The following is a 19,810-nucleotide window of genomic DNA, read 5'->3' on the forward strand; positions in this document are numbered from 1 at the left end:
AACCTATGACAGCACTCCCTCGCTAGATAGGAGTAAGCGCCATCCAAAGAAAACGGGCCCAAGGAACCACGAAATCCGCCTTCCTCGCCCTGTTGCCCATAAAATCACAAATTCTAGATCACAGTGGTGGGGTGGAGAGCGGGGAGTAGAAGGACTACTGGTAAAAAATAACTTTTGTTAAAAAAATAATACTTTTGAAGTTTGCCAAAGCACTTACTAACGCCGAAAACTCCATTGTTGGCAACTCCCCAGTAATGTCTGCACGGGAGTGACCCTGCTCCTGGCCAATCAGATGACTGCCGTGTGCCTTGTCCTTGGCCAATCAGACCACAGCCTCATGGCCTTGCCCCTGGCCAATCAGATCAGGGCCACGCAAGGTGCCCCTGGCCAATCGACCCAGCAACACCTTGGAAGCCTGTTCTCCCCAGGAGCAAGCAGGGGAAGAGAGAGCTCTCTAGGAGAAGGGTGGAGGTGAAAAGAGGCCAGTAAACGTGGGCAGGCACTCCAACTCTGCCCTTCATGTCCACTGTCTTCAGAAATAGGAGAGCTCTGCCAAAAGACACTGCTGACTCTCTTGATTGAAAGTACTATTTTTTTTTTTTTCCATTTGAGAGGGAGAGAGAGAGCGTGTGCATGCATGGAGCCCCAGATGGGGCTCTATCTCACAACCCTGGGATCATGACCCGAGCCAAAATCAAGAGTCAGATGCTCAACCAACCGAGCCACTCAGGTGCCCCTATTTTAAACATGTTCAGGGGCGCCTGGGTGGCTCAGTCGGTTGAGCGTCCGACTTCGGCTCAGGTCACGATGTCGCAGTCTGTGGGTACGAGCCCCGCGTCGGGCTCTGTGCTGACAGCTCAGAGCCTGGAGCCTGCTTCCGATTCTGTGTCTCCCTCTCTCTCTGCCCCTCCCCTGCTCATGCTCTGTCTCTGTCGCAAAAATAAATAAAACATTAAAAAAAAATAAAAAAACATGTTCAATAAGTGGCATGTATATTTGGTATTCTGCAGCATCAGTTATTTAATTTGTATCATCTCCTCTTTTTTGGGCAATACAGTCACTAGTCAAACGTTCTGGAACACTAGGTGCAATTCTAAGTAAATTCGCATTAAATCCCGTGTTAGACCGCTTTGGCCCTTTCCTTCCTGTGTTACCCATGACCTCCTTCCCCTCCCACCCATCTGCAGAGCTAACCGGAGGGGTGGGAGACTGTCCAGGCCCCAGAAGGAAGATGGAGGAAAGCAGCCAAGGTCACCTCCATAAAAATATCTCTCCCAGAACAGGGAGGCTAGCCTGGCACATGGCAAAACTGCTGACGGACTGGCTTGAACATTTATTATAAAAAGTGTACTTTTATACGTTTAAATTGTAAATATACAATTTAAAGATATTTTCCTCTTGCCTTTTGGAGATCAACTTGGAAGCCCAAATGACATAACAAAAGGCTTTACAGAAGAGTGATACAACACGTAAGCCCTTTATTTTATCCATTTCCCAGAAGTAAAACCCTTTTTTTTTTTTTTTTTAATTTCTGAGACAGAGAGAGACAGAGCATGAGCAGGGGAGGGGGAGAGAGAGAGCAAGATACAGAATCCGAAGCAGGCTCCAGACTCCGAGCTGTCAGCACAGAGCCCGATGTGGGGCCCGAACTCTCGGACTGTGAGATCATGATCTGAGCCGAAGTCGGATGCTCACCCGACTGAGCCACCCAGGCGCCCCACAAGTAAAACACTTTCAACAACATCTAAAATAATAAAATCTGAGGCTAGGTATGTTGAGAAGCTGTAAAATATACTTTATAATAAAGCCTATATTCCTTTCCCTGATCACATGTTCTTACTCCATTAATCTGTGTACTGGTCAAACCAGAAAAATAACTACCAGGGGCACCTGGGCGGCTCAGTCAGTTGAGCGTCCGACTTCGGCTCAGGTCGTGATTGCATCGTTGGGGAGTTCAAGCCCCGCCTCAGGCTCACTGCTGTCAGCATGGGGCCCGCTTCGGATCCTCTGTCCCCCTCTCTGCCCCTCCCCTGCTTGCGCTCTCTCAAAAATAATTAAAAAAATAAAACCTTAAAAAACAAAAAAAAAGAACTATCAAAAGCACATTTTTTGCCTTACACGTTTTTCAAAATAAAGACTGTAAACAACACCTGCCTCCCCCAACAGTTTCGATTTCTGGTTCCAGCACTTTAAAACCCAACATTGGGGCGCCTGAGTGGCTCAGTCGGTTGAGTGTCCGACTTCAGCTCAGGTCATGATCTCACGGTCTGTGAGTTCGAGCCCCGCATCGGGCTCTGTGCTGACCGCTCGGAGCCTGGAGCCTGCTTCACATTCTGTGTCTCCCTCTCTCTCTGCCCCTCCCCCGCTCATGCTCTCTGTCTCAAAAATAAATTAAAACACTAAAAAAAAAAATTAAAAAAAAAAACCAACATTAACCTGCCTCTGGTACAAAATGAGCGACGGGCCACACGAAAACGGAAGGCAGCGAGCTGCTGTTTTCTTTGACATACAGGATCTTAACGGTGGTCCGAACCCAACTAGTTCACGTGCAGCCTTTATGCTTCTGACCAAATCCAAATGCAAAAATCACTGATCTGGCAAAACCAGCAGACGATACCTGGGTTGAAGTTGTAATCCACAAATGCCTATCTGCGACCTGTGGAAAAGCTATAGAATGAGGCGCCCTGGAACGACTCCTTGCAAATGAAGATGTGGCCATCAGGGAGGGGCAGGCTGTGTTTCTACTACCAGAGCCGCTTCCTTCCAATGGCTGCCATGTTGAGTGGATTGATTATACTCATTTAGGCAGCGATCACATTCACGTAATGACTCCTGTGGCTGTCACCAGTGCCCCCTCCTTTAGCAGACAGCATACCTGTGTGCTGCCACCTTTCGTGAGCCCTGGTAATGAGGCATGGCTCCTCGGCTTGGCTTTCCAGCTCACGTTGAGGTAATCTTTCTGGTGTCTGTTTCAGGTACGGGCCGAGGGGAGCCAGCGCTGGAAACGAGCAGTCTATTTCCAGGTTCCCTTGGTAACCTAAGTAACTAGACTTTGTTTAAATTACTTCTCATGAGTCAAATGCTAGAATTCTAGATGGCGGCTGAGTGAAACCACCTCAGCCCTGGTGAGTGTAAATCTGGCTCTGTGGCATGGATACGGACTCCACCCACGGCCTCTTAAGTTCTTCTAGAACTTTCTTCCCAAGACAGAGCCCTGCCTGCCCATCCTATTTGAAGAACTCAGTGTGACAGCTTTCCTAAGTCTTGATGGATGTTTCCAGACCTTCCTGGACATCTTGAAAATCTCTGTCCCCCCTTCATCAGTGGTCCTTTTGTCCTCATCTGAGCTTCAGACTAGAGTGAGCAGGCCCGGGACCCGGCGTGTGGGTCCCAGTCCTGGAAGGTATTTGACCTTCGTGGTGTTCATGTTTGCTCTAAGGGAACCAAGGTGAGGGTCCTCATGCCTTCACTCGGGTTGGTTAACAATACATCCGATGAGTAGGAAGGAAGTACAAGCTAATGTTTTCTTATACTTGTTTTCCAATGTGTAGTCACTACAGCAGTGACAGAGACGTGTGGGCCATCACGAGGTGCCCCTCGGCATTTCCATGCCGCGGACCCCCGCCTGCAAGCCTGCCTTAAAGCATTCTCCTCATGGAAGCTGCTAAAGTGAAGCCTTCACAGGAAGTCCACAGGGAAACACGGCCTGAAGCGGCTGACCCCTCCTACTGCCTTTTCTTCCTGACCCCAACGTTCTGAGGCAAGGGACTCGGTGCTAAAATAAACATCAGAGCAAACAAGTGTCAGAAGAGGAGCCCAAGGGGTGGTCTGAAAGGGGAGAGGGGCAGTCCCGCTGGACTCTGCCTGAGGCTGGCAGGAGAGCCCACGGATGGATCTCACACACTCAAATACAACCACGTACACTCACAGACATAGACACGCACACACACAAACGCAACCAGATACGGCCACAGACACGCTCAGCACAGACACGTGCCCGCTCGCTCGGGCCACAGCAAGCCTAAATGGTCCCTTTGTGTGAATTAGAAAGAGGTGCCACTCTGTGAAGACAGAGGACGTGGCCCCCCGGGGCACGTCTGACAAGGGGAATGGGGTGTGGAGGGCAGCCTCCACCCACCCTCTGCTGGGTGCCCCATGCAGGGTGAGCTCTGCATAGCCGCATGGGACGGCCCCGTCTACACTTCCTCTCGTGCACTGAGGTGGGCTAGTCGGTGGCTGTAGGGGCCCGGAGGGGAGGGGGCGGCCAAGGGGAAATGCAGCTTCTCCTTGAATCATGCACAGCTTCCTGCCCAGAAGTGGTCAGGGCTCAGAAGACGGCCTCGTGTGGCCCGAGAGAAGGGCCCCCTCTGCGTGCACTCGATTACCTGTTGGGATAGGTGACGTTACACGGCACTTTGCCCGTGTAATTCTCATTAAGCCAGCGATTGGCCAGGGCTTGCTGGATATTGGGCCTCTTCACAGGATCCGGTTCCAGGAGAGAGCGCAGGAAGTTGATGGCCCCTGTGAAGACATTCGGCAGACAGACATCCGCGTTACAGGCTGAATGCAGAGGCCACCGAGACTCAAGGCAGGTGCCCAACCATCTCTCCGGAGTCATTGCCAGCATTGACCTATTCCCTGGATCTCCGGGTGCCTCGAGTCCGACGAGTTTAAGGTATCTGTCCAAGGAATACAACTGGTACACGGTAAAGTAAGAGCCGATTCTGGTCTCTCCCCGTGCCCTGCACTTCCCAATACTGCAGTCTTAGCTTGGCGGGTCCATCTCTAAAGGTGAGCCAGAGGGATGTGCGACATACAGGCTGGTAATACAGGGATGAAAGGAAGTAAAGAGAAAACACTTGGCCTCAAGGTGGGTTTTTGAGTACTCAGAAAGGAACCAGAGAATGAAGGCATTCAAAATTCTCCCCTCTAACTTGACCCTCACCATGCGACACACAGAGTCTCCTGAGACCCAGGGAGGTCGTGCTCTCTTTCTGGTCCTTTCTTTTAAAGCCATTTTGCATGGCCATCTACTTAGTCCCCGGACTCTGGACTGATGACACAGCACCCAGATCAGCTATAGCCCACGCCTGTGAAGCCAGGCCAATCAGAGGGCCAGTCTGGGTTATGGCGTAAGTAAACTTTGTGACTCAATTTTTTTTTAAAAAATGTTTAATGTTTATTTATTTTTGAAGGAGTGAGAGAAAGAGAGTGACAAGTGGAGGGTCAGAGAGGGAGAGAGAGAGACCCAGAATCCGAAGCAGGCTCCGGGCTCTGAGCTGTCAACACAGAGCCCGATGCGGGGCTCAAACCCATGAGCCACGAGATCATGACCTGAGCAGAAGTCAGACGCTTAACCGAAGGAGCCACCCAGGCGCCCCTGTAACTCAAATTTTAAATTCCTTAGTTTGTGTACAATGTTGCAGAAAGCACCACACTATAAAACCACATCTACTTGAGGGGCCCATTCCTTTTGTGCATTCCCTCAAAATGAAGGGGCAGCTTGGGCAGGCTGTGTTGCCAATAAAGTCTGTCCTTATCTGGCAGCCTACTGAACTTGGCTGTGGTCACGTTAGTTAGGCTGAGCATGGTAGGTAAGGAAAGAGTATGAGAAGCAACTGAGAAGCCAGAAGATCCCTACAAACCCCTTCCCCTCCGTCCCAGGCAAAAGCCACAGTGATTTTTTCAAATGTCCTGGGTGTCCTTTCATTAAATGAACATTTACAAAGCACCTGCTGCCCAGCCAGGCACTAGGGATAGGAAGCTGGTTCATCTCTAAGGAGACATTTCCATCCTTTACGAGTATAACAATGGAGATAACTACACGACGTGGAAAAAAATATCTGAATAATGCACAGGAAGGTCACAGGCTCCAAAGCTGCTAGCGTGACAACAGGCATGAACACATATAGAGACAAAGAATGCCAGGGACTGATTACTTCCAAATGAAGATGGCCTGTCTTGCTTGAGTTGTGGGACTGTGATTTTGTTTTTATTCTGTACTCCTTATCTTACTGTCGTATCATCTTGGCACTATAAAAAATATCCTTGGGGCGCCTGGGTGGCTCAGTAGGTTAAGCATCTGACTTCGGCTCAGGTCATGAGCTCGTGGCTCGTGGGTTCAAGCCCCATGTCGGGCTCTGTGCTGACAGCTTGGAGCCTGCAGCCTGCTTCCGATTCTGTGTCTCCCTCTCTCTCTGCCCCTCTCCAGCTCATGCTCTGTCTCTGTCTCTCTCAAAAAGAAAAACATTACAAATAACTTTCTAATAATATTCTTTTATGTAGCCTTGCACATGATATCCAATTTCCAACATACCAAGTAATAGATTCCAGGAAATAATCCCGATTTGCTTGGTTCCCAAACTTTTCTATCCTTCTCCCCAAAGCTATCTTTCAGTTTTCTAACATAATCTAACCTTTCAAAGAAAAGTCGTAAGAATTCCCACATCCTCATAGGCTTTGGCTGTCATTCAGTTACCGTTCTTAGAGAATGGTGGGTGTTTTCTGTCATTGTTTTCCGTAGGACAGAAATCAAGCCATCAAAAGAGGGGCTGATGGTGATGCCAGAATCAACCCAAAAGAAACAATTTTTACCACCAAGTAACTCCTCCAGTGGGTTTCCATACAGTTGGTGTGGTCATCAGGTTATTTCTCTTTAAGAATGTAGCGGGTAAAAGTACATGTGTAGACACGGTTATGAGGGACATTTAATACTCTGAGGTTTATAGCTGAGTCTCCAAATAAAACTTTCCTAAAATGTTGTTCAATGGTCTGAAAAGCAAACAGATGTCAAACAAAAAAAAAAAAAGGAAAGAAAGAAAAAGGACGTTTCTCTTTTTGGAACCTTTATCCCTCTTCTCTCGACTCCCGTTCATTGCAAGAGTCATCTGGATGCCTAATCAGGGACATCTACTGATCAAATAAAAAAGATGCGGCCTTAATGAATTGAAATGCGGAGGCTGTGAGTTCCGGATATTTCTGCGACATCTCTGTCGCTTACCCTCAAAGGACCCGTACAAGCCAGGCTACTGCCAGGCTTTTTCAGAGTATGATTAACCAGAAGAGCTAAGAACAGACTGGATGTGCGTTTTTGTTCTATTTTCAGAACCATGCACTCTGCACCTTCACAAACTGCTGATGAGCACAAGTAATTTTAGTTCTGATCTCTACTGATGAATTTTATTTCTTTGGACATCACAAACGTGGCATTACTATCCAAAAAGGACTTTGAAAATATCGTTAGAGTTCTTTGAAAAAGTTTGTGTTGGGGCCTTGAAAATCCCTATGTTTGGTGACCCCAAAGGGATTAAAATTCTCCATTTTCCTGGAAAGCCACGGCAGGCATGGCCACTACTTGCCCCCTTGACAGAGACGGAGCATGAGCGGGGGAGGGGCAGAGAGAGAGGGGGACACAGAATCCGAAGGAGGCTCCGGGCTCCGAGCTGTCAGCACGGAGCCCAATGCGGGGCTCGAACTCACGAACCGTGGGATCATGACCTGAGCTGAAGTCGGATGCTTAACCAACTGAGCCACCCAGGCACCCCTGCCCCCCACTCTTCTAAGCTAGGAATTGGGGTCTCCATTCAGGCCCAAGGGTAGGGCTGACCCACACAGAGAGCTCCCTCTCTGTGCTCCACATCATATGCATCATACACTTCTGGTGCAAAACCTACTTTCCTCCTACTTTCCAGAGTCTGGACTGGTTTGTGTGAGCGCCGTGACACTGTGCCCAGGGAAAGGGCTACAGGACACAGACAGAGCCATCGGACTTTTTGCAGTGGTAAGCCCGTCACTTGCAAGTGGAGTCCCATCCCCACGCAAGTCTCCTTCCCTATCATTTCCTAGGCAAAAGCATCAAGAACAAGAATTTGACGGTTGAACCTTCTCAAAAATCTCAACTGGCATCGGCTCAATCCTTACAAAACGCGAACAACTCACCTTCAGCTTCACTTCCGTGATTTCATGGTGCAAAACCCTCTTGATCTGAAGTGATTGTTTGGAATGTGTAAGCACCATCACTGAGATGTAGTGATGTAAAGGTAAATTGTCTGAAAAACGCATAAGCCACGAAAGGCATTCCCGACCCTGTGATAGGCAAGTGCCAACAACAAGCGGAAAGAGACTGTCTAGAAGCAAGAATTGCAAAGATCCCAAAAGCTTAAGTTCTCAAAGTACATGGTAGAGATGAGGGGCAATTCTTCGAAAGCATGCATAGTGGACTCACAAGGGCAATAACACTGAGGTTGTTTTGTTTTTTTTTTTTAACTCGGCCAAAATTCTCCCAACTGAATCTAATTGTACTATTATACGGTACACATGTAGAGATCCTTACAAATACGAATGATAGAATCATTAAATTAAAGATGTGTTGGCAAGACATTTAATGAAATTGGCGTATTTTCAATTTGGGCATCTCAATTTTGACATTACTCAAAACGTAAAAACAACAGATCATTCCCCCCAAATCTGGAGGAAGGGGAAGCATCTTACAGCAAATAAAATAAGGAAAGGGAGAGAAGCAGCCTGATATATTAGGCAAATCCAGGTTTGGGGGTGAAGCAGACATAAAATCAGAAACAGAGAAGCCACATAAGCTCATTGAGACTCTGTTTCCTCCCTGATAAATTGGGAATGAGAGTACTTACCTTGCAGGGTTGTTACGAGAGTAAATGGTAATGTACAAAGCACTTATACCTGGCCATTCAGCTGCTCTTGTTACTGGTGAGTATTTGGGGATGTAAACAAGATGGTGCCACACAGTATCACAAATGACGGGGGGCCAGGCTAGTCGGGAAGGAGAAGAGGTAAAGCTGGCAGGGCATAAAGGGCAAAGGGTTGGAGAAAGCGGGGGCTGTCAGAAGGCATGGGAGTGATCCCCAAAACTGAAGTCATTCACTGTGTAAACAAGCCAACATCCTTTGCACTGCCCCGGCAGCCAGCATACAGCTCTGGGCCCCAGGGTTTCAGGTCAAGTCCCATCCCTGAGCAGCTGGGCGGATCTGTGCCTTCCTGGGCCACACGCTTTGCCAGCAGAGTAAGCAACCTAGATTCCCTGAGCATCTACTCTGTGTAAACACTATGCTTGGTACCTAGCACGGAGCGGTAAAGCCCTAGTCGAGGAGAAACACTTATGAGCCAACTCCAGGGAGGCTAAAATCACTCAGAACATTTCTAACGCATCTTCTTTGGAAGTTCCTCTGGACTATGTTTTAAATACCTTCAGGGGTGCGGCTTTTACTTCTTTAAGGTAAAGTTAAAGTTCCCCATCAGAAAACACTTAGAGCCCAGCCTGCTAAGTCCAGGTAATATTACTAGGGTTAAAACAATGTCGGTTCTGACGCAGTTAAGAATGAGTTCCTGGGCTGCTCATCTACCTGCCCTGCCCTGCCGTGCAGCCCACCCCGGGGAGTATCACAGGCCAGACCATCTGCTCCTCCTCCCACAGCCTGTGACTCACACTCATGATGTTCAACAGATATTTCTGGCTTTCTGTCTTCTAGACACACAGTAGGGTTGTATTTCCCCATCTGCTTTAGTTAGGTGAAGCCAGGTGACATGCTTCAGAAAGTTGGGAGTTGTGAGCGAAACGCTGGTAGGAGACTTAATTGCTGATGAGAGGTGGTTCTAGACTTTTCTTTTCCTCCGCATGGACCAGATATGTTTGAAATGGTGGCTGCTCCATCAGTCTGGGACCCTGACTGACTAGGATGGGCAGAATCCTTCAACTCTGGAATCAATCCTCCACAGATACGTGGTATGAATGAGAAAGAAGTCTTTGTTGTCTTAAGCCACTGAGATTTGGGAGCTACTTGTTACTGGACATTAACCTGGCCCATCCTGACTAAACCAGTGAGAAGCAGTTCTCCAGTTCCTCGGGATCTCACTGGGATTCAAAGTGAGCCCTGTCTGCCTTTTCCAGGCATGAGGGTACAAGAGATTCTATCCTCCCTAGCAAAGGGGAAGTACGGACCAAATTAGATCATTACATACAAGAATGCATTTCATGGGACACCTGGGTGGCTCAGCCAGTTAAGCATCCGACTCTTGGTTTTGGCTCAAGTCATGATCTCACAGTTCATGGGTTTAAGCCCCACATGAGGCTCTGTGCTGACAGCATGGAGCCTGCTTAGGAATCTCTCTCTCCCTCTCTCTGCCCCTCTCCTGCTCATGTTCTCTCTCTCTCTCAAATAAATAAATACACATTTTTTTTAGAAAAAGAATGCATTTCAGCTTGGATTCCATTTGGCAAACATAAATTCAAGGTCGGCTTCATGGATGCTTTATAAACTCAAGAGAAAAATGCCTAACAGTAGTAAAATAAAAATGTTGTATTTTAACCGTGTATCATAAGTTGAAATTAAACAATTACTTTTTTTTTTTTTTTTTTTTGTCACATGCCTTATCTCAGTGAAGCTGAGTTTATTCTAAGGAGCCAATTAAATGATCACCAGGACCAACCTGAGGCCAGGAACTTGAAGTGAATTGTGACCAAAACAAAAGAATGAATTGTGCTAATTTATAGGATCTGAAACCAAATCTTAATAACAACCTGTTTACTGAAATGTGAGCCACGTAAAGTTTGAGAATACTTTCCAAACACACCTGCTGATTTAGTCTAATCGAGTTACTGAAACTATATATATTTCAAAGATTTTGAACAGGCTCAAAACCTCAAATAGCAAGACAAATCACAGACCAAACTTGAATGAATCTAGTATTTCTTTACAGTGAATTGACTAAGGAAAACACAATAGACATGTGATTATAAAAGCTTTTTTTCAAAGTCAACAGTACAATATGGTGAGTTTTAAAGCAATCAAGACTGCATTTCTTTTTCCAAGATCCTTTTGAAATATCGGTTTTGTGCAGAAGGAGGAAGAAGGAAGTCAGGGGTTCAGAATTATAATGGAGAAGAAAAGGGCCAAGGTGAGATGAAGGGTTGCTTAGCGATGGGAAACTCAGACACTCTTGAGTCACGGTTTAATCCTAGGAAAAGGCCTAATATCATTTCTGCAAAACAAATACTACTTCACAGATGGACCAAACCTGGTAGGTGCCCAAGTCCTGAAACCAGGAACCCAAGAGTATCAGGCACATTACCTGTGGAGAGCTGGGTGGGGAGGGGGTTCATTTCCTTGTCCACCATCTTCTGGTACAAAGCCCTCAGGCTAAAAGGCTCCACTGTGAAAGGCAGGGTCCCAGTCAACATGGCATACATGTTCACGCCTCTGAAAAGAGAGACACCAAAGCATGAGACCAGACTGAGGCCCCCAGGAAGGGAAGACAGATAGGGCACAGGCTTGGCAAAGCTTCAGCCCTGTCCCTTTCATGCTGACCTCAAGGGACCTTTTTTCTAGAAAACTCAGCACCACACTGAAGCAGCAAAAGTGAAAGGCACGGGTAAAAGCTTCCTTGTAGACTTGGACAGTGGACTGTGGAGATCAAAGGAGTCTAAGAAACTTCAAGAGCTACCCCCTACAGAAGGGAAACCAGGTCCTTCCTTCTGGAAGGAAGTCCAGACGAAATTATGCGAAAAATACCAGGAGCATGCTAGGACCCTTGAATAAAAGTCGTCTTGCCGTTATGTGGTTTTCCAAGTGTGGCTTACAAGATGCAGCCTGGAGGCGGCCAGACAAAAAAATATAGGGCAAGACCCTGCCACGGAAGGCAAGCCACAGCCTAGCCAGCAGGCCTGGTTACCTTTCAGCCCTTTGAAACAAAAATCTCATATCCAAAACTGGCCGGTTGCTCTTCCCTTGAATGCTGTTTGGGCTTTTGTAACTAGAGAATTCCCTCAGGGGGGTGGGGGACGGGGAGGTGTCTCCTTCCCACTCTTATTTTTTATATCATTGTTCATTGTGAGATTCTGCCACCCGGCCCGGGCCCAAAACGTCAGATGTGGTTGAAATACCTTCTAAATGGGCTTAACTGCTTACATCCACAGCCAACCTAGCGACATCTTCTTGGAGGACTTTCATTTTCCTGATGTGCAAACCTAATATCATTTTGATGAGATTTCCTGATGGGGATGAAATGCCTGCCTGCCAAGAGGTCTCAAGTGTTCGAAAGTGCCCAAGGGAATATGTTTTAAAAACAGGCAATAGGATTTCCAGTCAAAACAAATCCAATGAGACTGATGGAAATTAAAACCCTTGGGGGTCCGTTCCACTGAGGCGCCCCTGAATTACAGGGCCCCAGATCATGACAGGTACAGAGCCCGCGGGGCTCCAGCCAGAAATCACTCTCATATCGCAGACAGAACGCTAAGCCTCGGCTAAGACGGTGTAACTCACAGTAGAGTTACACAGATTCGTACACATTCTGTCCACAAACATTTGCTGGCTGGCTCCCCCCCACCCCGGCCCCCCCCAGGCAGAGCTACGGGTGCTGGGTAGGGCTGAACCAGACAAAGCCCTGCCATCTTGGCCTGTAGGGGAGAGACGGTCAACAAGTAACCAAATAACTAAGCACAATCCTTTCATTTTTTCTTTTTTTTTTTTTTTTTTAAATTTTTTTTTTTTTATGTTTATTCATTTTTGAGACAGAGAGAGACAGAGCATGAATGGGGGAAGGTCAGAGAGAGATGGAGACACAGAATCTGAAACAGTCTCCAGGCTCCGAGCTGTCAGCACAGAGCCCGACACGGGGCTCGAACTCACGGACCGTGAGATCATGACCTGACTGAAGTCGGCTGCTCAACCAACTGAGCCACCTAGGTGCCCCCACAATCCTTTCAAGGAGCAACGAAAGTGGGGGAGTTAAGAAATGAACGCTGCTGCTTCTGACCACAGAGGGTTCAATTAGGGGAGGAAGAAGTCTACGATAAGTACTTGAAGACCGGTGGCCTGCGGGGGGAGGGGCGAGTATACGCGTGTGAGCTTCTGTGTCTTTCGGATGCGGGCAATAAACTGGGCAGACAAGAAATGGAGACAAGAACGAACCGGGCATACACAGAGCCATTTAGAGCGTTTCCCTATGTATTTGGGGGAACACGTTCCCCAGGATAAGAACAGATGTCAGGTGAATAAAAGTGCCACAGCCAAATGACTGGGGAAGCAGTCAGCTGGTATTAAGTGGACATCAGGGGCTCTGGATGGGGAGCAGGAGCCAGGGGCAGTGAGTGGGCACGCTGCTGGCGAAGTCTGAATGGGAGGGATAGCGGGCCACAGAGAGAAAGGCTAATAAGCACTAGATATCTGAAGGCGATGTGCCAAGTTGCAAACCTGGGAAAGGGGAAGGGACGGAGTACCGGGGCTGGTGACACGTTTGGGGACCTACCACGCAATGCTGCACCGTGGATATGTTTGAGATACAGCTAAACATCCCAGCTTAAGGGATTCTTAGAGACCAATAAGAGAGAAAACTAAAATCCCCCCCCCCCCCCACCAACTGTAGAATGTCCGCATCCAAACGGGTCTTGGACGCGTGGCTTTTGTAAATAAGAGCGCCCTCCCCCCACCAACACATCCACAAAGTTGTTGTTGGAGGCCCCTCAGCAACCTTCAAGACCAGGGTTTCCAACCTCCCCAGTGCAGCTCATTCCATTGAGGGCAGCTCTGGGCACAAGGAAGGCTTCTCACTACAAAGCTGCGGTCCCTCTCTTCTACGCTGAGGTTAAGGGACAAGCCCAGTCCTCTCTGTCCCTGCTCGCTTCTGTGCACCTTTGTCTCGGTCCAACGTTCATACCTAAAGCTGAAGAGCCTGGTACTTACACAATATCATTTTTCCCCACAGGTGAATGTTTTCTTTTCTCAGACTGAGGTAGGCAGGACACGTCCTCAGGGGGTCAGCAGTTCCGTTTTTTATTTTCTTTTGGTGATAGACTAGAACATCTTGCAAATCTCAACCCGGGCCATCGGACGGCCACCATATAACTAAGTACACACTGGATTTCAATCTTATAACCAACTATGCGCTGGATTTCAGCGCTTGCTTTTGCATTCGTGTTTACCAACACACCATCTTTGCCAAAATATATCACTTTCATTGTCACAGGCTAACGAGAAGAGGACGTAAGTGGGCTTCGGGGTGATTCCCAAAGTGTGGTGCTCGGTAGGGCAGCAGCGTGACCTGGAAATGTTAGATCTGCAAACTCTTGGGCTCCACCGCAGACTCGTGGGATCAGAAACATTGCGGTGGGGGGGGGGGGGGGGACGACTCCGCAATCTGGGTTTTCCCAAGCCTGCCAGGTGCTTTGGATGCACCGTCAGGTCTGAAAGCCCCTGGAAGGTGACAATGGTGGGAGAATTGGGTGATCACACGACCATGCGCTGACCAGCTCGGAGCCTGTGCCCGGCAAGAATTACACCCAGAACGCGTCGGGCAGTTCAGTCCTCACAAAGCAGCAGCCACGGCAGCTAACTAATGCTGCTGGCTTTAATATTTTGCGATTCTTTTAGCCTTGGTTATACTTAACTTTGTAAATCAGTTTTCGGGTCTTATTTGCACAGAGCCATAAATGAAAAGAATTTAATTTTACATTCATGTACATTAAGCACAATGTAAATAAAAACAACTTGAGTCAACACCGGGGGTTACCAAGAATGTCCTTCCTTTAAAAGAAGAGTATATAGGGGCGCCTGGGTGGCGCAGTCGGTTAAGCGTCCGACTTCGGCTCAGGTCACGATCTCGCGGTCTGTGAGTTCGAGCCCCGCGTCGGGCTCTGGGCTGATGGCTCGGAGCCTGGAGCCTGTTTCCGATTCTGTGTCTCCCTCTCTCTCTGCCCCTCCCCCGTTCATGCTCTGTCTCTCTCTGTCCCAAAAATAAAAAAAAATAAAAAAAATAAAAAGTTGAAAAAAAAAAAAGAGTATATAACACTCAAGTGTAAAGACCACTGCCCTTATATAATGATCTTTTGTTATTTCCCTTTATCTTTAGGGGACACAGAGTTTCCTATCACAGATGGAGTGCATAAAATAGTGCAGGATGTTACAGAGGGAAGACACTATGGTAATGGAGGGGAATCCAACTGAAGGAGTTGGGTGAATGTAGTAAGCAGTATGAAGCCAGAGAAGCGACTCTAAAACCTTTATGAAAGTTTCTTTCTTCGAGGAGTCTTGGAGACCTCTCCTTGCCCCCAACAGGCTTCAAAAGACGACATCCCGGGCACTGCCTTTCTCCAGTATCTGGCTGGGACCACAGATAAAGGTAAGCGCTTGTGTTAAAGACAGTGCTGGTGCACCTGCTCAGAGTAGTCCCACCAGAACCGAGCGAGTGGTTTTGATAATAACTGACTAGGTTACGAAACTGGCTGCAGGATTTCATTTTGTTTGGCGAAGGTTCTCATCAACAAAAACAGTCACAAGTCCTTAAAGAGGACCCCGCTCTCTCATCCGGGGTCTCTCGTCTACAAAACGTGGGTGACAACAGTACCTACCTCTCAGGTTGTATGAGGGGCAAATGAACGAAGCCACAGAAAGTACTGGATGCTGGGCCGGGCAGATTCAGTACCTGATAAATGTGATCTGTTGTTTCATCACAAAACTTTTAAAAATAACACATACGGAGCTACAATTATATTTGCGTCCCGTTGCCAAATAATGATGGAAATCTACATTAAGAGGCATCCAGTCCCAGGAGATTTTGTAAAGGAAACCAGATTGAGCATTTTCATTCCTCTCCCCCAGAGTTTTCATACATGTTTAATATCGGGATAAAGAGAAATCTCATCCCTTTGACATTTCGGAAGTATGTGAGAATACCAAGGGAAAAATGTGGAATGCAGTTTATAAACCTCTGTAATCCCGTAGAATTAGTAGGAGTCTTCAGACATGTTCAGAATTTCCTGACGTGTCTTTTGAAATATGGTCCAGGCCTTTCTAGCCTCTCCATGGTACACACGGAGCCCCCAAGCATCACAAATGGTTTTAAAGAAAGAAAAGGATGACGGACTGGAATGAAGGACGCAACAAACAGACACACTCTGGGTTTTTCCAAACAGAATGAAGCAAGGCTGAGTCATCAGTGGGTGACAGAAAACCCAAAGGTACTGGCCAGTGTGGAGTCAAAAGAGCAAAATAAAGTGAATGAAGAACAACTAGAGGATGAGGAGATAGGACCCCATGAAATATAAATGGGGAATTTGGGGGATTAAGTCAGGAGCCCAATGGTGGTCCTCATATTCAGTCGGATAATGAAACACTCCCTGGAGGAAAAGCTGGATTGTCACCTATCATCCAAGGGAGGAAAGACAGAGTCACACCTTCCTGGAGAAGTCGGTCGGCACCTTTAACAAGACACAAGGGACAAAGCAATTGACAGAGCTGGGCTGGCCCGTGGGGGGTCCGGCTGCTGTTCATGCAGGGCTGTTGGGCAGGATCCTCGGGAACTGCCCAGGGTAGGGCAGAGTGAAGCTGAGAGAATCTTCAGCTGACACGCCTTGCTTCTGTGTGGTTCTTCAGAAAAGGATCTGCCTCCGAAAAATTAAAAATAACTCTCTGGCCAGGGGCACCTGGGTGGCTCGGTCAGCTAAGCATCCGGCTCTTGATTTCCGCTCAGGTCATGGGATGGAGCCCACATCGGGCTCCAAAGGTGTCAGCGGAACCTGCTTAGAGTTCTCTCTCCCTCTCTCTCTGCCTCTCCCCTGCTCATGTGCACGCTCTCTCTCTCCTCTCTCTCAAAGTAGGGAAATAAACTTTTAAAAAAATGTTGTTTAGCTTTAAAAAAGAATGACTCTCTGCCTAAAAGCAACATCTTCCCATTCTTCCAGTATCAACTTTCAATACAACTTCCAATTTAAAGTCTTAAAAATAGAGTGGGAACAGATCTGTCCATTTGGAAAATGTCAAACGTCGTGCCTGCTCCATTAAATGGTCTGTGTTCTACAAGAAATTACCTTCTTGTGGATGTTAAGACTTTTGCTTCTTTTTCCTTTCCTCTTTCCTCTCTTCTATTTTATAAACCTTTTTTTTAATGTTTTTGATTTTATTTTTGACAGAGGCAAGTGCGGGAGGGGCAGAGACAGGAGGACAGAGGTTCTGAAGCAGGCTCTGTGCTGACAGCAGTGAGCCCAACATGGGGTTTGAACTCATGAACGTCAATATCACGACGTGAACTGAAGCTGATGCCCATGTGACTAAGCCACCCAGGCGCCCCTCCCCTCTTCTACTTTAAATGTACACATTAGCTACCAAATACATACATACATATAAATATATATATATATATATATATATATATATATATATATATATATATCTCGTAGAGTTTACAACTGAAAAATCTCAAAGGCTAAAGGAGATTTCTCCGTTAAGTCAAAAGCCCTAAGCTACCTAAAAGAAGCCATAGGTCTGTTTCCAAATCCTTCTCCTGCCATTTTGAGGGGGTATACATGGAGAGAAAACGCTAACTTCCGTATTTGACCACTGGGGCTATAGCTGGTGGAATCTGGTTTACTCTATTTACAAAATAGAGTCGAAGGGTTGATTGCCTAGGTCTATATGGGGATAGTAGGGCTCAAAACAAGATGGCTGCTCTCAGCCAACTTGTCTACCCAAAGGGACAGCATGTGGGAGAGATTTTTTTTCCCACTAAGTGAAAAGAGATTTGGTGAGACTGGGACAGTGGTTCTGGGTGTGCTGTGCACGACCTCCACAAGACACCAGGACTTCACACAAATGCTTCATCCGCCCCAGGCACCCCCAGGAGAGGAAAGAGGAGCTTTGGTTGAAACAATCTGGCATTTCCAATGCTTTGGGGATCGGACTCTCAGTTTCCACTTTCCTTACTCTTAGAGATTCACCAAAGTTCTCCAAAGAGCACTGGAATATTCTGAAAATAAAGTCAATTTTTAATCTTTTCATTTAAAAAGTATATCTGTGTTAGTTTTGTTTTTTTTTTTTTTTTTAACTGGCCCATATGTCACTCTGAGGAAAAGTCAGTTAACCATGAAAGGTTCACTACCACAGAATGACCATTTTTGGTTTTGCGTCTGAAACCTCAAAGTTCACTTGGAGATCGAGATATTCCTGTCATCTCGATTAAAGGTAAGAAGCAGACGATTTGAAAGATATTCACGTACGAAAATGAAGACCATCGAAAATAATGGAAGGGCCCTAAGACAGGGTGCACCGTTTCCCACTGACATGGTTAGTTCCTGATTCACTAGAGGAGGGGGGTCCTGGGGGCCCCATTTGTCAGAAGAGCTTTCCTTCCCCTGGTTTCCTTGAGTCACACGTTGGTTTTCTTCCCAAGACAGTCCCAGGAGTCTTGGAGAAGGGCCTCATCCATCTGTCAAGGTCCAAACCTCTAGACAGAGAAGTTTGCTTTTGATTTTGGAAGTGAGCTTTTCATTCTGTTGTTTCACAGCGATAAAAAAGGGATGTTCTACAATAACAGTGTCTGACCCAGAAAGAAAATTGGTCCCATCTTCACTCTTTCTTAAACAGCCTTTTAAATTCTCTTTGGGTTTTCCGTTTCCAATTCTGCCAGCGAAGTCACTGAGCACCGAACAGAAACCTAACCACTATCTCAGACACAACACCCCAAAGCAGTGGAGAATTTCTCTCTTAAGGAAGGCTCTGAAGTTTTTCACTCTCTCCAAGATCAAGAATGACAGTAACCAGGTTTTCACACCTTCCAGCCTCTGCATATACTATTCCCTCTGCCTGGAAAGCTTCCTCTCCTCTCCTCCACCTGGCAAACTCCGCCTCATGTCTCAGAAGCAGATCCAACCCTCCTCGGATGCCTTCTTGAACTGACCCAGCTCTGCAGCCCTATTTGTTCTCTGCGCTGTGCCTCCTGACACGTCGTATTTGTTTACAGGTAAGTCGGTGTCTCAGTCAGCTCAGGCCGCCGTGACAAAATACCACAGACGAGGTGGCTCAGCCAACAGACATTCATCTTCTCGCAGTTCTAGAGCCTGGAGTCTGAGACCAGGGTGCTGGCACGTCCGGGGTGTGGGGTGCTCTCTTCCCAGGTTTTCTTGTTTTGTCCTCACTGTCCGAGAGCAAGCAAGCTCTCTGGAGTCTCTCCTTATGAGGACACTTAGCCCGTTATGGGGACGCTACCCTCGTGACCTCTCAAAGGCTCCACTTCCACTTCCCCCACACTGGGGAATTAGGGCTTCAACATATGGAATTAGCGGGGGCTACACTTCAGTCCGTAGCAGTAGCTAAGTGTGTTGAATTGCCAAAAACAAAACAAAACACAACAAAAAAACCAAAAAACCAAAGCCCACAAATTCCTTGCCACTCCCCCATCACAGGGTGGAATCTTCTCTTTCTCCTCCTGCTTCTGGGTTGGCCATGCAGCCGGCTTTGCCCACTGAAAGGTTAGTAAATGTGACACAGAGGCTTCTTGAAAAGTGCTTACGCACGAGGGCTTGCCTCTCTTACTCCTGGGGACTCCTTCCACCATCGAGGGAGCAAAATTCTGCGTACCTTTGTGGTGTTCTTTGTTTCTGGTTTTCATGCAGCCAGGAACATACTACCTACAAGTAACAGCGATGATTGAGAATTTGGATTTACAATCAAACCATGCGGTGCTCTCTGCCAGGTGGCTGACGGGGGCTGACACTCTGTTGGGTAAGGGATGACCAAGAATGCGGTTAGTCGACCTGAGGTGTCTGTCGGCGAACCTGATTCAGAAAAGAGATTCTTTCACACTTACTGGGAAGGAGAATGGCTCTTGGGATCTGGAGCGGCGAGTTTTGTACTCTTCAGTTTACCTTGGAGCTTGCCTGAGACTTCAGAGCTTAAGCAACAGAAATTGATTTTCTCACAGTTCTGGAAGCTCGAAGTCCAAGAGGAGAGTGTCAGCAAGGTTGGTTCTTTCTGAGGGCCGTGAGGGCAGACCCACTCCATGCTGCTTC

The 19,810-nt window shown here is 47.3% G+C and overlaps 1 protein-coding gene across 2 annotated transcripts in view; it reads right to left on the minus strand.

The window, feature by feature from the left end:
- HUNK (hormonally up-regulated Neu-associated kinase) overlaps positions 1–19,810 on the minus strand; it is a 110,750-nt gene that overhangs the window by 21,571 nt on the left and 69,369 nt on the right. For both annotated transcript variants that reach the window (XM_078452846.2, XM_078452845.2), the window contains exons 5-6: positions 11,101–11,228; positions 4,386–4,521 (exon numbers count right to left, since the gene is read on the minus strand). In XM_078452846.2, the coding sequence (XP_078308972.1) occupies positions 4,386–4,521; positions 11,101–11,228 (264 nt within the window). The remainder of the gene's footprint in view (positions 1–4,385; positions 4,522–11,100; positions 11,229–19,810) is intronic.

The sequence above is a fragment of the Panthera onca genome, chromosome C2 (assembly GCF_046562875.1).
Source record: "Panthera onca isolate mPanOnc1 chromosome C2, mPanOnc1 haplotype 2, whole genome shotgun sequence".
NCBI lineage: Eukaryota > Metazoa > Chordata > Mammalia > Carnivora > Felidae > Panthera > Panthera onca.